At 44.1% G+C, this 16,567-nt stretch overlaps 1 protein-coding gene across 3 annotated transcripts in view; it reads right to left on the minus strand.

Moving 5' to 3' along the window:
* Window positions 1-412: 412 nt before the first annotated feature.
* SYNE1 (spectrin repeat containing nuclear envelope protein 1) overlaps window positions 413-16,567 on the minus strand; it is a 445,623-nt gene continuing 429,468 nt past the window's right edge. For all 3 annotated transcript variants that reach the window (XM_066248218.1, XM_066248216.1, XM_066248219.1), the window contains 6 exons: window positions 16,221-16,421; window positions 14,732-14,860; window positions 11,324-11,536; window positions 10,229-10,321; window positions 8,830-8,888; window positions 413-1,379 (listed from right to left, as the gene is read on the minus strand). In XM_066248218.1, the coding sequence (XP_066104315.1) occupies window positions 1,139-1,379; window positions 8,830-8,888; window positions 10,229-10,321; window positions 11,324-11,536; window positions 14,732-14,860; window positions 16,221-16,421 (936 nt within the window). In that variant the 3' untranslated portion in view covers window positions 413-1,138. The remainder of the gene's footprint in view (window positions 1,380-8,829; window positions 8,889-10,228; window positions 10,322-11,323; window positions 11,537-14,731; window positions 14,861-16,220; window positions 16,422-16,567) is intronic.

A 16,567-nucleotide genomic window follows, 5' to 3' on the forward strand; every position in this document is an offset into this window, starting at 1 on the left:
AGGGACAGATAGGGACAGACAGACAGGAAAGGAGAGATGAGAAGCACCAATTCTTCATTGCGGCGCCTTAATTTTTTATTGATTGCTTTCTCATATGTGCCATGACGGAGGGGGGAGGGGTGCTCAGCAGACTGAACGATCTCTTGCTCAAGCAAGCAACCTTGGGCTCAAGCTGGTGAGCCTTGCTCAAACCAGATGAGCCCGCGCTCAAGTCAGCGATTTCGTGGTTTCGAACCTGGGCCCTCTGAGTCCGAGTCTGACGCTCTATCCACCCTATCCATTTTTTAGTGCATACTTAGGTTTCAGTTTCATCCAATCTGCAAAAGGACAATTCAGGTTGCCTTCTGCTCAATAGGAAAATTCAGATTCGTTTGTTTAGGTGAGTGGAAAGAAAAAAAAGTACAGACTAAAATATTTTATAGTATCTATAATAAATGCAAAGAAATCAATACAAACAAAACTTGGCTTTAGCAAACTGTACATACATAAATATCTTTTTTTTTTTACTATAACATTCAACTTTTTTTTCACATAAAGTCTTCCATAATCTTATTTATTACATCCAGTTTTTCTGTATCCTTTTTAAAAAAGTGCCTTTTAGATTTACAGCCTGTGCTTCTAAAGCAAAGGTTAGCACATCATGCCCCAAAGGAAAACAGGGTAAAAAGAAAGCTGCCTTGTAAGCTCTTAAAAATTGTATGTTACAGGGTTCTAAAACCTCTTTAGCACTGGTTGGTTGGTAGATTGTTCGGTACTAACGAGGCGCTCAGGTGGCGTCGTTTATTGAATGGAGGGAGCAGCACCGTGGGAAAGCTGCCCAGACGGTGGTGGACGGGAGTCCCGGAGCATGCGCAGAACGGGCCAGCAGCCCGGAGTACACGTGTCCGGAGAACGCTGCAGGTCCTTCATCTCTTTAGTACTGAGGCTCAGAATTTCAAACCATACTTCCTCCCAGACTTGTGTCTTCTATGTGCTCTTCTCCTGTCGTTGCTTGTCATCCACCCCCAAAGCTGTGATTTGCACACATGGGCTAACGCTGCCACGCCGAGGGCGTTTGCAGGGTCGTCCTCAAGTTGGGGATGGCGTCCTCAAGTCCTCCCTCCGCTCCCAGCACTGCTGCAGACGGCGCCTGCGCGGCTCAGAGGGGAGGAGGGCCGTTTGTGTATCGGAGCATGGGGTGGAATGACCGGGCAAAGTTGTTGGAGAGGGCGCAGCTGTAGTCTTCCTCTGACATGGGGACGAGGCAGGCGAGCCCGACGAGGAGCAGCAGGAGCAGCTGGAGTGGGAGAGCCGCTCGCAGCACTCTGAGCAGGAAAGCCCTGCGGGACCGGGCTGGCCGAGGCTCAGAAAGGGAGGAATCGGAGCCACCTTTTATGGACCTGAGAGAAGAATCAATAGAAAGAGCTCAAATATCTCAAATGCTTTTAGCTCCCTCACCTTTCTGGAAGCTAAAGGACCATGCCAAACACAACCCAACCTGGCGACCAGCTGCCAGCCCTCCGCAGCGTGCCCAGGGCAACTCCCCACCGCCGAAGGCAGAGCTGCTCAGAAACTGTACTGATGAAAAACGAACATTTAGTCAGTCAACAAAAGGGGACTAATGAAGTTCAAATCCCCCCCCCCCACTTAATTTGGTAAAACATTTTCCATCAACAAAGATAATTGCTCTATACACATTCTACCAGCATAAATTAAGTAGATCCAGGATCATTAAGATGTAGGTGTTTGATCCAGTACATTTTTGGTTTAAGACTACCAGGAGCACCATTAGCCAAAACTGGCTGCTGTCAGCATCCTATGCAGTGTCCTGTCTAGTCATCCTGGATATGCCCAAATTCATGTGGCAGAAAGAATGACAGCCCCAGTTATTTTGCACAGACCCAAAAGCTTTGTTAATTTTGGAGTGTACCCTGGTTTCATCTTGCACTGAATCAGCACCCGGACCTCGCCTCAGTGGGTTCTGGAGCTATATGAACAAGGATTGCAGTGGAGTTGGTGTACAGAACGCTGGTACTGAATGACTCAGATTCTAGGTTGATCCTGCTTGTTATTAGCTGTGACTTTGGGAAACGGACACACTTTTTCTGAAGAGGACAGACCGTTATCTCCTAGGTTCCTTCTACTCAAAGTACCATGCTTTTCTATCTACATTGATATCTTCCCATCTAGTTAACTGTGTATTAGAGAGGAAGCATGAATTTCAGATTTTCTAAGAAGGACTGCCTGTAAAATGTTGAGTATGGAACTAGGTTCTGGGTGGGTGCCACCATTTTTCCTCATGAGTATCCTTTAATATTTTCTTTGGTTACTAGTGGAAAAGATGAGGAAAGAAATGTTATCTATAAGAGATTTTTACAAACACATGCACACACATAAAACATTGTAGGAGCAAAAGGAATACATATATTAATGAGACACCTTCCTCTACACTTTGCCCAAATTCTCTAATGCTTGTAATATCACTAAGGATAAGGATACTGAATGTGAGGCCATTGGAAAAATATGAAGGTGTGAAAACTCAATTGATTACTCCATATGTTTTTCTCCTAAGAAACCACCAAGTTTCCAGCTTGACTACTCAAAACTCTTATTAAACCATCCAAGAAATATGGGACACAGACTAGTCCTCTGGGAGTCCCAAACAGCCACGTACCCCAATGTGTTTTTAACACATGTCATGAAAAAACCAACCACTGGTCCAACTTGGGACTGTGTTTCTTTTTGGAAGACTACCACTAGCGGCTGTGTAGTCTTGAACAACTCTCTTCACCCTGAGCACCAACGTCTTCTTCAACCCCTCAAATTAGACTAACTGGTCTTCCAACTTGGAAGTTCCATGTTTTATACATCTTATGTCTTCTACTAATTAGTCAGTGTAAATAGTCTTTCAACTGAGAGGCCACAAGAATTCAATCACCATCTAGTGGTCGAACTGACCAACTGCCCTTATGCTAAGACCAATGAGTTATTCTCAATGAGCTGAAGAGAATGTGCATAGTGCACGAAGTATAGTAGAGAATAAAAGAAGAATGTCACATACCTATTAATGGGAGGGTAAAACGGGAAATTCTTGAGTTTTCTAATTATAAAATATTCATGTTGAGAGAAGGCCTTAGAGAGTATATAACCCATCTCCTAATTTTGTAGATAGGTTGCTAAGGATAGTTAATGTTTATTTTTCTCATTACGAGGCAATGTACTGAAGATTTATCTTGGGTGCTCTCGTGTAATTCCCAGGACAGTCCTCAGTGTGCTTGTGGCCTTCATTCTAAAGATGATGAAAGGAAGCTCAGAGAGGCTGAAGTAGCCAGTGACTGACAGCTTGCCCATGGCAGAATAAAAATTTCAACTCCCAGAATTTGAACTCTACAGAGAGGGTAAGTGACTTGCTCCAAATCCCATGATTAAAGGATGAGGTCTTGCAGGAACGCAGGGTTCCAAACTTCCTGTGCTTAACGCATTCACTGCAATGCTTTTTTGGCGACATGAATGAAGGTCATCCAGGTATTATTATGTCATAGATATTTCACATATGGAAGAAAAGAGGAAAGTATTTGTATCTTAAAACGTTTGAAAGTGAGTGGTTTCTTCATGTTGAAAATAAATGCCTCCAATCATAAGACCTCACAGTATTACATGGGTCATCAAGTTAGTACATGGACAGGAAGGCATTTTGTTTTCAGACAGTTGTATAATCTCAGCAAAGCCACAGAGTCTCTCTGGTCTGGCTCTCGGGTTTCCCATTGCAGAGAGGAAGGGTGCCTTAATATCCTAAACCCTTTTTGCCTCTGACAGCTTCTGAATTCAATGGTTTGTTTTAAAGTGTCTTAAGAAGGATGGGATAGTCACCCATGACCTCTGAGTTGAATGTTTCTTCAAAGTTCCTTTCCCTTTCCCTTCTAATATGCCCTGACAAACAAGCCTCCCCACCTGTCACTGGATGAGTTATAAACAAAGCATAAGAGAGAGCTCCACATTTCCTCACTCTCCAACATTTCAATAAAACGAGAGATTCCTGACTTCTTTTCTTTAGGAAACATGTAAGGACATTTGTGATAGGTAGATGTATGCATCTAATTGACAACACAATCTGACTGACAGAGCTGACTAGCTCCTGCCTGTCAATTATTAGCTTCTTTGAGCAATTAAGCCAAAGATCAAGATCAAAACACAAAGTACCCACTGACAAGTCCACTCCTGAAAACAAACGGAAAGGTCACCATCTCTGGAATATGGGTTCACATATTATAGTGTCTGTTGAAGGACATGGCACATTTAACAGCATCAGAGCATTCCTTATTAAAATTTAATTATCACGTGCCTTCTAATGTGGAAGCTTGCCTCACTAAGGAGAAGTAATGGGCTGAGATAGGGACAAAGAGAACACATAGTACTGAGTGAGCTTCCGTGCAGTTGACTGCTCTTGGAAATGCCCAGTTTACCTAATGAGAAAAATGTCACCCCCCGTGGGGCAATCATCAGGGATTCAAAATGTCCAAAGTTTTAAAACTTCTAGTACCAACAGGTTAATAACATCAGGGTAAAAGGATACTTTTAATATTTATCTACTGACCAAAAATGACCTCCGTTTCAAGAGTGTGGGGAAATTTGACAAGGGAACGAAGACAGACACCAGGCACTCATCGCTCACCAATGGCCTTATCACATACACAGATGTCAGCCAAGATCGTGTTTATGAGGGAAAAATTAAGTGTGTGAATTTACTTAAGGAAGTTCATCAGTAAGAGATATTTTAGGAAATTCAGCCCAGCAGAAATATGTTCTCATAAGTAAATATTTAAATTCATTATTTTTCTCACTCCCATCACTCATTCAAATTTCTGGGGAAATAACTGCCCAGGAGCTGTTTCAGCTCTTTCCCCAAAATACATACATATAGTTGTGGAAGGAGGATGGCAGGGGAGGAAGTCAAACATCACACAACAGCTCACACAGAAGAAAGCAGGATCAAGAGATGGGAGAAGCCGGCTAGTACGACTCATCTGGAAAATTACACCCACCGAAGGAAAACAGTGTGGGGGTTCATTCTGCAAGGACGTCATTCAAACACAAAAGAAGCTGGCGACTCATTTTGTTACTTGTTACCTAATCCTGGCAGTACAGTGACAGGAATTCACTGCGAGGGATAGATAATCCAGGTTGTGCACAATCCTGTTGCCTACTCTTGTGTGCACAGTCTTTGTTCCCTGGATATATGGTTTAGCAGACACATTTCCTGAGTCAGTTTAGGATTTCAATCTCCTCTTATTGCAAAAGGAACATTCTGCCTGGTCCTAAGCTATCTCAGGCAGCCTGTGGTAGCCCAAGCCCTGTTGCTTAAAGATCCACCTGCCAACAGCCCTTCACTAGAGCAGGGTGGTTAACAAGTTAGAATCCATCCGGAGTCAGGTAGACCTGGATTCAAACCTGAATCTCCACACCTCTAATCCTCTGTGTCTTTGTCTGTAAAATTGGGACTACAGTCATGTCTTGGGGATGGTGCGTGGGTTAAATGAGGTGACAGCTATATAATGCTTAGCATGGTGCTTAGAACTCATTAAGTGCTATATAAATGTCAGCAATTTATTATTATTTGTGCTATGAAAGCACGGGTGTGCTGACTCACGCCCTCTGGGGTAGGCTGGAGTTAGCCTTGTCTCCCGAGATCCATCCCTGATTTATGAGTGGCACTTTCAACGATGTGATGAATTTCCCAAAGTGCCTGCAGTTCTCGGGGAACCCCGCGAAAGCAGACCACAGACGTTATGAAAGAGATGAGCTGGAGCTTTACCCTATAGCTGTCCTCAGCCCTGGTAGGGGCTTGCCCTACAAGCACAACTGCTTTAGGCTGAGGCTCTTGGAACACTTGGAATAAATAGTTCCCCAGGGTAGAGCCTGGAGGGAAAGCCTTAAAAAACTCTTTTTTTTTTTTTTTTTCACAAGAAACTGAATAGTGTTTTTAGTGAAGCCCTGTGTATATGCAAAACCCCCACTGTGCTTGCTTCACTGCATTTGGCCGCCCTGAACGCCTTTTAAAACGTGTGCTTTTCCTCCTGTTCCGTGCGTCAGCCTGTTATTCGCCACTCCGTGTGGAAGGCGCAGAGACTAGAGGCGCCCGGGAATCCTTTGCACTCCAAGTTTCAAGCTTTGGAATGAAGTCATCAGTTCACTCTGTCCGGACTACAGAGGATTTATTCCTTTGCCTTGTTGGAAACTGGAGTAAAATCTTTCCCATTTGTCAATTGCAATGAATCGGCAGTGAAGTCAGAAGGGGGGGGGGGGAGTACCAGGTGGACCATTAGGAAAGATGCTTCAAAAGCAAGCTTCCTAAATACAATTAATCTAAAAAATAATAGGTAGTGATTATAAATGTAGCACGGACATTTTTCAAATGTTTATAATTTTAAGGAGCCTTGAAAGCTGATTTAGGGAATCTCTTCATTCTGACACATTGCAAGTCTTTTAATAGCAGGAAGCATATTGTATTAATTTTTTAGGCCCAGGGCCTAAACATAAAAGCATTAATCCATGGATCTGCTTAGAACGTTATATAAGAAGACAGAACAATGACCATAAAATCAAACTGAAATATAGAGGTAGCAAAAAAACCTGATATTACTTAATATCTGACTTTAGACAACAAACAGAATATAAGAACCTCTCCTTTCAAACTAGTAACCAGTTTCTTCCAACTCATTCTCTCTCCTCTCTTAAGAAGACCACGTGTCTAACATTTTCCCATTGCAGACCACTGGGGTCAAGGTTCTAAACTGTTTGTGTTTCTGTAATAACCTTCCAAATATGCTGGACCAGTGCAAGATCAAACACAAGGACTGTCGAGTCTCAGCGGGAAGTAACAGCGTGACAGCCAGGTTGTGGTTGAAGTTCATTCTTTCCCGGCAGACTCTGCATTTCATTGTCAAGGTTGGGTGCACCCCACACAGAGGTGCCAAGGAGTGGAGATGTCCAAGAATGTTCAGCCACAACCTGCCTGGCAAGGTGTTCGATGAAGTCCGCCGTACAGGCGAAGACCGTTTGTATCCCAGGCCCTCGAAGCAGCAAAGTGAACCTTGTGCTGTGTGCCCAAAAAGATGTTAATAAATAGCGCTGGACAGAGCAGAGCCGAAAGGTGCCTTGTAGATGTCACTGCTGAGAAGCTGGCGGTCTCAGCCGCAAAGCCCTGTTAGGACACATCGCGTAGCACTTGCTGTCTTAAGAAACAATCCCTTTGACGTTTTCAGAAAACTTGGGAGGCTGTCTGGGATAACTGGGGGAGCAGATCGATGCCGTAGTTTGGAAACCCACAGGTGGCTGTTATTAGCGTTGCATAATAACATAAAAGCTTTCCCGCTTCTCACCACTGTCACTTATGTCAACCAAAGACTTGCTCTCTAGCATTTCCTAAAAGGAATGCCATGGGGACATGCCATAGCAACATGCTCATGGCACCTTGGCAACTTCTGTGGAGAAGATGGACCATGTACAATGATCTGTCCATTGCACAATTATTTTTTCTTACAGGGGTCTAAAAAGGCATCAGCGCACCTGTACACGTCCATCATAACCTTTAAACTCGCTGTGAGTTTTCCTCCACTCACAGTTTGTTACTGATATACTGTTATGAACCAACCCCGCCAACCCCCACAAAATTGTCTCCAAACCAAACCAAAGGGGGGGGGGAAACCCTGAAAAAATATAATAAAGAGAGGCTTAAACTCAGAAAGCACATCCAAATATGTTCTCTGTCACTTCGGTCGAGTGGGAAGGAGCAGAGGGGACAGCCCGTCTCCTCAGTGCACAGCTGAGATCCACGGATTGTTCACGGTTCTGCGCTTCCTCAGCCCCGCTTCTTCCCAGGAATTTTGATGGGTTCCTAAAGGGTGATGAGTTTCTAGAGGGGCCCCCTACTCTAACGGCGAGCTGCTCGGGGTTGGAATGGAAACTCAGTGCGCCGAGGACAGTGTTTTCCGATTCAGACAGCTGTCTGGGGAAGCAGGCCCTGCTTAGGGACAGGGCAGGGGTGCACAGACATCACACCAACAACAGAGAAGCCAAAGCACTGCTGACGGCAGCGACGAGGGACTGTTCAAAGCCAGGCGTGAAGCACAGAGTGGCGGCGGTGACCGGGCTCTCGGGAGGGGCCCCGGGCAAGGGGTCCCGGCTGTTCTGCTGCCGGAGCGAACGAGCCCGCCAGGTGTCGGGGAGGTGGGTGACTGAGTGTGCTGGCCGAAGAGGAAATTTAGGGTGAGCAGAAGAGAGAAGGTGCTTAAATGAATTTTAAATGATACCCAATTAGGACTTGCCAGGTGGAGAATCCCAAACCCACAATCTGGATAAAACATGAGAGTAAAATAAAAGGCTGGGGATGTTAGTACATTTTATTCAGATTTGTGGGTTCCAGGAATGGTAAAAAAAGTAACTAGTTGATTGAATAACCTGTCTTACTGTAAAATCTAGAACTAAAGAGGATGATAAAATTCTGCCACGGCTCCAACAGCAGCTACGTCGTCGGTGGTATCGAACCTAGGCACACACAGGATGCCGCTGGACGTAAACGTCCCAGGCGGCCTACGGAGCGTTCATCAGAATTTTGGTGGGCTCCGAATATTTTATGCTTTAAGTTCCCCTTGTACTTTCCACTCAGTAAAAAAAAAAAAAAAAAAAAAAAAAAAAAACTCTTCCAATTTATTACGGAAGGGTGTGTACTGAAATGAGTAATTTCTCAACTATCCTGAGGCAGACCCTGGAGAGGCCTACCGAAATCTTGGGGCAATTTTCATCATCCTCTTTGAGCTCTAGAATAGTGTGGAAACCAGGAGAATAAGGTACCTGCTATGTGGACTGTTGACAGAGGGTCCAGGCTGTGAGAAACTACATTTGTCTCGTGGCTGTTTGCAATGAACAGGGGTAAAGAAAGAAGAATGTTCAGTCCAAATAAAGGCAAGCTACTGACGAAAATTAAACTAAGAGTGCAGCAAAGGAAAAATAAATCAAACGAAATGATCGGTACCCACGATTAAGGAAACTGGCTTCTCTTTGGGAGGAAGAAATGAAATAAAATTGCATCTACGTTATGAGTCACTGGAGGAATGTAAATTGTGATTTGGAAGGCCACACCACAGTGGGTGTATTTCTCCCACTTTTCACGGTAGGAACTAACATGATGGGAGGCTAGCCAAGAATCTCTGTGTATTTACTCACAATAAAAAGAAAGTCCAATATACCGTGCCACACAATATTTTTTTTTCTATTTTCCAGAACACCAAAACAGCACTGAAGTTCTTGATAGATAAAAATAGTAACAATGGTAATGTGAAATTGCTCTCTGTGGAGTGATCAAGACACATAAGTTAAGTACTCAAGTTAAATAAAGGCTAAAATTTGAACTGAAAAGCCAGTATTCCTTCACATTCTTAAACTAGGATCTATAGGAAACTAGTGAATGTAGTAAAAAAAAAAAAATCCTCAAAAAGGTCATAACATTTATCAGCATAGAACTTAAAAGAGTTCATCACACACAAAAAAAATAGAAATCAATATTTCTGAAAACTAAGGGAAATGGAATGATAATACAAATGGATATAATCATAAAGCAAGACAAAAACTAACAAAAACAAGCTTCTAATTACACAGAGAAATCAAGGATAGAGAGGAGGCGGGGCCGACTGCGGCTGTGGCCCAGGGAGGCAGGAGCCTCCTGGCCTTGGGGGTGAGTCGCCTTCAGCTGCTGGCCTCTGGGGGGCGGTACCGTTGCCGAAAGCCTTCAGGACCACTCAGGAGCTTCTCCGCTCGAGAGTTAGCGGAACCTCTGCTGATCTCATACATTCACTGGCCTCATGAGATGCTTTTGTTCCCCCTCCGGCTGAGGCACCCTTTTCAGTGGGACCTCTTTGTTTAGGTGGACAACGACAGTGGTGGTTTGGAGGGAGGAGGCACCAGAAGGACCAGGGAGCATCATTCTAGACTTGGTCCTTGGAGGAGGAAAAGTAATTTGTCTCCCTGCACACCAACCGCACGTTGAGCCCTGATTCTTTCTGTTCCTGAGTGCAGGTGGCGAGGGCATGGGGCCAGGTTGAGGAGACAGTGCTTCACTGTCAGTGAGTGACAACCTCTTCTCTAGGGGGAGTCCTGCTTTGTGTGTGTTGGGGGGAGAGCCTGCAGACCCAGTAGATACAGATATTAGCACTTCCTGGTGCCCCCACGAGGCCAGTGGCCAATGGAAAGTTACCGTTCTCTGTCTGTTTGGGGTGCTCCTTCCTGATGTAGGGCTCACAGATCCCGAGGTGTCCAGTTCATCAGCAGAAGACCATGAGGACAAATCCTGCATGGGAAATGGATTCTTTTGAAGGCTCTACATCCAAGAGCCACGTTGGCTCTGAAACACAGAGTGTAATTCCCACCCCGTCCCCATCCACCCCCCCCTCCCCATAAAAAACAAACCATCCCTTCCTGGGGGAAATAGAATCAAACAACTATCAGAGCATCGAAACCTAACTCTTCTAGTGTATTTATTAGGCTTTCCTGGCGGTTAGTTTGCTCCTTTTGGAAGTTACAGCTACAGAATTGGTATTACAGAGTCACTAGTAGCTCTGTTTCCTAGTGACATGCATGTGAATGAGCTGGAGCGAAGGAGGTACAGGAATCTGGCTGTGAGCTGCAGGTTGCGCAAGCCGGAGAGAAACCGATTTATTTTGCGTTAGAAACAAAGGAGAGTCACGGGGAGCCCTTAGCATCAGAGAAACTGTATTGTTTCCAGCACTGCCTTAATTGGAGTTTTTTGACATTCTTAAAGGAGGGCAAAGTGTGTTTTCACAACAGTCTTTTATCACTGAGTGAAGTTTTACAAACCATCTCTGTACCTGCAAATGTATTCCCCCAAACCAACACTATTATTACAATGCAGATTTAAGAAACAAATAAACATAATAAAACAAGCCGAGAACATTTTCTATGAATTGACTGCTGTTTGTGTTAGATGAATCCGACCTTGTAGGTTGAATCATATGCAATGATTGGTTGTGATTGATCAGAGCTACGTTACAAAAAACATGTCAATTCTTAAACAAACAGGGTAAAATAAAATGCCGCAATAGTAGTGGTCCAAGGTTAGCAGGAACCACCACAGCCGGTCTCTTGGATGTACGAGAATCCAAAGCAGTGTCCTATTATAAAGGTCTGTAAGGCCCTTTTTTACTTTGAGCCGTGACTGAGAGTGGACATTCTGACAAGCTCTACATTCAAAGACTTCCTGAAATGAGTAAAGGTGGTGCCTCTTTGGTATCCTGTAAGAAACTCTACCTAATGATGTCTGCCGGGAGCTTACCTGCTGACTGCTTGACATGTCTGACAACTTCTCCAGCTCCTTGAGCTGACGGCTGACCTCCTTCAAGAGAAGTTTGAGTCGATTTCCGATCACATGGACCTTTTCTTTGGCTTCTAAACAGTCTGTGCCTTCCGCATTCACCAGCAGTTGGCAAGACATGTCTTGCAGTGAGGCAACTTTGAGTTGGGAGTCCAACAGCTCCTGCTTTATTTGCTAGAGAGAGAGGGGGGTCGGGGGAGGGGAGGGGCACAAAGAAAACCAGGTAGAAGATGACGGAAGACAATTTGACTTTGGGTGAGGGGTATGCAACGTAATCAAATGTCAATAATCTGGAGAGGTTTTCTCTGAACATATGTACCCTGATTTATCAATGTCACCCCATTAGAATTAATTAAAAAAAAAAAGAAAAAATTTAAGTGGTGTTAATTATCTTTGAAGTTTCTGTTTTCTACTTGTAAACTGGACCCAAAAAGAAAGATTCATTTGATATGAATCCCCAAAACAAATTTATCTGTTAAAATGAACACTACACGGTCAACCAAGGCTCCAAATTTTATAAATAATAAGAACCTAGCAGTCATTTGCCGACAGGGGCTTCTCATGTAGTCTATATGCTAAGGAGAACTCAGAATTCTCAGCTTCCGACTCTGTGTCCTTCCTGTTTTCAACAACCGAGTCAGCCAGTGCATGGACGCCCTCCCTGCTTTAGTCTCTGGATCAATGAACTGAGGCTTGCCCCATCCAATCAGAACTATATAAATTGTATTTTTATTTGCATCTATACCCACCAATCAGAACTGCAACAAACATTTGGACTGTACAATTTGGAAGCCTTATTTACATGAAATGGACCAAAGTGGGAACTGTGGACTTGAAAGTTTTTTATAAAAGGTGACCTTTTGATTTTTTTTTTTTTTTTGTATTTTTCTGAAGTTGGAAATGGGGAGGCAGTCAGATAGACTCCCGCATGCACCCAACCGGGATCCACCCGGCATGCCCACCAGGGGGTGATGCTCTGCCCATCTGGGGCGCTGCTTTGTTGCAACCAGAGCCATTCTAGTGACTGAGGCAGAGGCCACAGAGCCAATCTCAGCACCCGGGCCAACTTTGCTCCAATGGAGCCTTTGCTGCGGGAGGGAAAGAGAGAGACAGAGAGGAAGGAGACGGGGAGGGGTGGAGAAGCAAATGGGTGCTTCTCCTGTGTGCCCTGGCCGGGAATCAAACCCGGGACTCCTGCATGCCAGGCCGACGCTCTACCACTGAGCCAACCAGCCCGGGCTGACCTTTTGATTTTTGCTAGATATGGCATCTGCCCAGTTTGCAAACTGTTAACTGGATGAAGTCTCCTTTTAGGCTCCAGTGCCTTTTGGATTTGTTTACAACTGGATCCTGAATGTTTCTAGTTTCCTTCTATCAAGTTAAAAATCTTCAAACTAATGTATCCAATTGTTGGTCAAATAAGTTTGTAAATATGGTATATAGGTTCACTCGCTTATAGTTTGCATTGGGTGTGGGGGACAGGCTGTAAGCAGGCATGGTCGTTATAGCCTAAGGCTTAGTTTTAAGACTAAGCCTTTCCCACCCTAAGTGAGTTTGTATCAGAGACTTCCTTGTTTGTATATTGGATAAAAAAAAAAAAGAAATGTTTTTTTAAAAGAATTTTTGATAATTGGAGAAAGTCTGTAAAGTGCAGCATGACATCACTTTAACTTACTGGGAAATTCTCCCTGAGAAGCGTAATGCTGTGGTCAAGTACATCTAGGTATATACTCTGCTATCTGTTCAAGATTCTAAAAAGGATGGATGGGTGATTTATTATTCACAACTTAAAGCCTGAGGTCAAAAGTCTAGTGAAAATGCAGTCGCACAGCTATTTCCTCCTGGATTCTAAGACCTTTATGGTACTAAATTAAAAGCACCAACTCCGTTGGGTAGGTTAGTGAGTGTTAAATGTTAAGAAATAACATTTTAAAAATACAGAAAGCTGCAAAATTCAAATCATTTTCTCCTAATGGAATGCAAATATGCTTCTTTATCTCCTCTAAAATGCACACTGTACATTATATTGTCCAAAGTTCTTTGTGTAAGAATCTACACAGAAACTCTGCAAGTTTCCTTTTGAATTTAGTGCTAGAAAAAGTTTCCTGCTCCTTGAGAAGTGGCGTGCTTTCTTGTTGTCAGATAATAAAAGTAAGTGAACTTATCACATTTCCCTTTTTGTCTTAACTTTCAGAAAGTTTGGTATAAAGGTTAAATGTGAAATTTGGTACACTTAATTCTTCTTAGGAAGGCTTAATGTTCTCTATTTTTTGAGGAGGAGAGAGAGAAAGGGAGAGACATGAGAAACATCAACTCATAGTTGCAGCACTTTAGTTGTTCATTGATTGTTTTCTCATATGTGTCCTGACTGGAGGGGGGTCTAGCCAATCCAGTGACCCCTTGCTTAAGCCAGTGACCTTGGATTCAAGCCAGGACCATGGGGTCATGTCTATGATCCCACACTCAAGCCAGTGACCCCGTGCTCAAGCTAGTGAGCCTGCGCTCAAGCTGGATGAACCTGCACTCAAGCCTGCAACCTTGGGGTTTCAAACCTGGGATCTCAGTGCCCCAGGTCCACGCTCTATCCACTGTACCACCACTGGTTAGGCGACACTCTCCATTTTAATAGCTATAATATCCTTTAATTATAAACGACCTGATATGCTTTTGGGACATAGATGTAACAAATACATTTAAATAAAATATAAGTATAATTCGACCCTGGCCAGGTAGCTCAATTGGTTAGAGCGTCATCCCAATAAAACAATGTTGCAGGTTTGATCCCGGGCTGGGTCACATACAAGAATCAACCAACCAATGCATAGATAAGTGTGGTGCTTGCTGGGGGTAGGAAGAAGGGGGGAGGCAGAGGAGAATGTAGGAGGGATAAATGGTGATGGACAGAGACTTGACTTGGGGGGGCGAACACACAGTACAGTGAACGTGTTGTAGAATTTGCACCTGAAACCTGTATAATCTTGCTAACCAGTATTACCCCAATAGATTCAGTTAAATAAATGGAAAAATAAATCAATATTTCTTTCTCTTTCTGTCTCTCTAAAATCAATCAATAAAAAAAGTATAATTCACCAAAGGCCTGCTTTTAATACACACAAGTTGATTTAGATGGAAACATTTTAGATTTCTATAGTTGAAGAATGACTTTAGAACCAGATTCTAAAGCCAGTGGATGTCATCTACTATGCATGTTTGCTTCCCAAATATTAGAAATGTATGTGAAGCAAAGTATAATTAAGCTAGAGATTAGAGCCTCAAAGGTAAAAAATATTACCCCCTACATTCTTTTTCCAGCAAATGCAATGGACTGCAGTAAAAATAGCCGCAGGCTGCGGACGCCCCGCTTCTTACCGCCAGCTGCCGGTGGTGGTCCTGAAGGACCTCGGCCTCCAGGTGAGAATCGATAGGAACGATCTCGTTTTTCCTCCTGTCGATGTTCTCCAGCATGAGCAGCAAGCCGTGACTCATTTCATGAAAATCCTGAGGGGGAAAAAAGCAAACAAACTAAAACAACCCAGAGAGCTTAACATCATCTTGAATGATATATTTTTCCTTCCCCTGCAGCTTAAATTCCCATTCTTTACAACGGCGACCACTGGCAATGACACTATGGCTTTAAGATTTTAGACACAACTCCTTTCCGAGGAAGGCACTCACGCTGTCATAATCATCCAGGTTCACATTCTTACCAGAAGCATCTAATTTATCACTTGAGGGAAAATTCAGACATAAGGAAAATTGGTTTCAAAATGCCCAACACTAGAGAAATTTCTGGGGCTCTTACATAGTGTGGAAGGAAGCAACACTGTCCCTTTCTCTTCTCCCTGAATTCAAATCCTGCCATTTTTAAGGCCTAAATCCAATCCCATGATGGCCTTTACCCACCCATTTGTTCATTCATTTATTATTCCAGTATAGTTCCTGAAGACCTCCTGTGTGGAAGGCACTGTACTAGGAGTGGGTGCAGGTTTGAAACAACAGCTTGGGCACCTGCCTTCAAGGCTCGGGTCCTCTCGGGGCATCTATGAACCCAGAAAGCAGGATTCACATCCTGAAAGGGCTTTCTTCCATGCTCAGAATATAATCCTAACTCCCGGCCAACACCTACAAGGCCCCGTGCTCTCATTCCTGACCTTCCTGATCTTTCTTACCTCTCCCTGCCTCTCGGACCGCATTCTGATCACACTGGCCCTCTTTTCTGTCTTTCCAGATACTAAGCTCTTTCTTTCTGTTCTATCTGCTTCACGGAAGCATCTTTCCAATGTCAGCTCAAAGGTCCTTAGAACTTCCCTGACCACCCTCCCAAACTGACTCTTCTCAATTCTCTTATCAGCATCCCGAAATAACTTGGTTAACCATTTCATTGAATTTTATTGTCTGTTCCCCCCCCCCAATAGAAGTAGAGGCTGTGCTGTATCCTGACAGTTTAGCGCAGTATCTGTCAGACAGTGGACACTCGGCCCAGGTGGTATGAATGGATGAGTAAGTATTTTGTCATGCTCACTTGGATGTGTAAGAACTATCTTTCTATGCTCAGCAAAAATCTGTTGAATAAACAAAATAAACGAAATGAAAGAAGAAGGAACGGTGGGGCTGAAAGAGGCTTGTGGGGACAGTCTCGTTGGCTGGACGAAAGATGGGGACTCGCTGCTTTGAACCCCTGTTCACACGCACAGATTTTTCCAGTAAAACAAAAAGTTTGGGTGCAAAGTTATCACATTCACATATTGACTCCGGGGAGCAACTGCATCCTTGTGGTGACTTTGATAAATCAAGTCACAGACTCCGCCAGCCCGGAACTGTCTGACTGAGAAGCATGGCCTGCCCAAGCCGCGCGCACCTGACACTGCATCAGGGCGTCCTGGAGCCGGCCCTGCCACGCCTCCAGCAGGGAGCACACCCGGTCCCAGCGCGCGTTCATCTGGGACAGGCGATCCTGCAGCTCCCGGCTCTCCGGGCTGCCGGCCTGGGTGAACTCGGCGCTGCACAGGTTGATGGACAGGATGATGGCTTTGCGGTGGTCCACAGCTTTCTGCAGCTCCTGCAGAGAGAAGGGGGAACAACCAAACCGGGAAAAGTATGATTAAACATTTTTCAATAGTCTGAGACCTTTGGAAATGCTTCACCCAAATAAAAAAAAAAGAAAGAAATCCATGAATTAAAACTGGCCTTAACAGAATAGCTAGA

The sequence above is a fragment of the Saccopteryx bilineata genome, chromosome 12 (assembly GCF_036850765.1).
Source record: "Saccopteryx bilineata isolate mSacBil1 chromosome 12, mSacBil1_pri_phased_curated, whole genome shotgun sequence".
NCBI lineage: Eukaryota > Metazoa > Chordata > Mammalia > Chiroptera > Emballonuridae > Saccopteryx > Saccopteryx bilineata.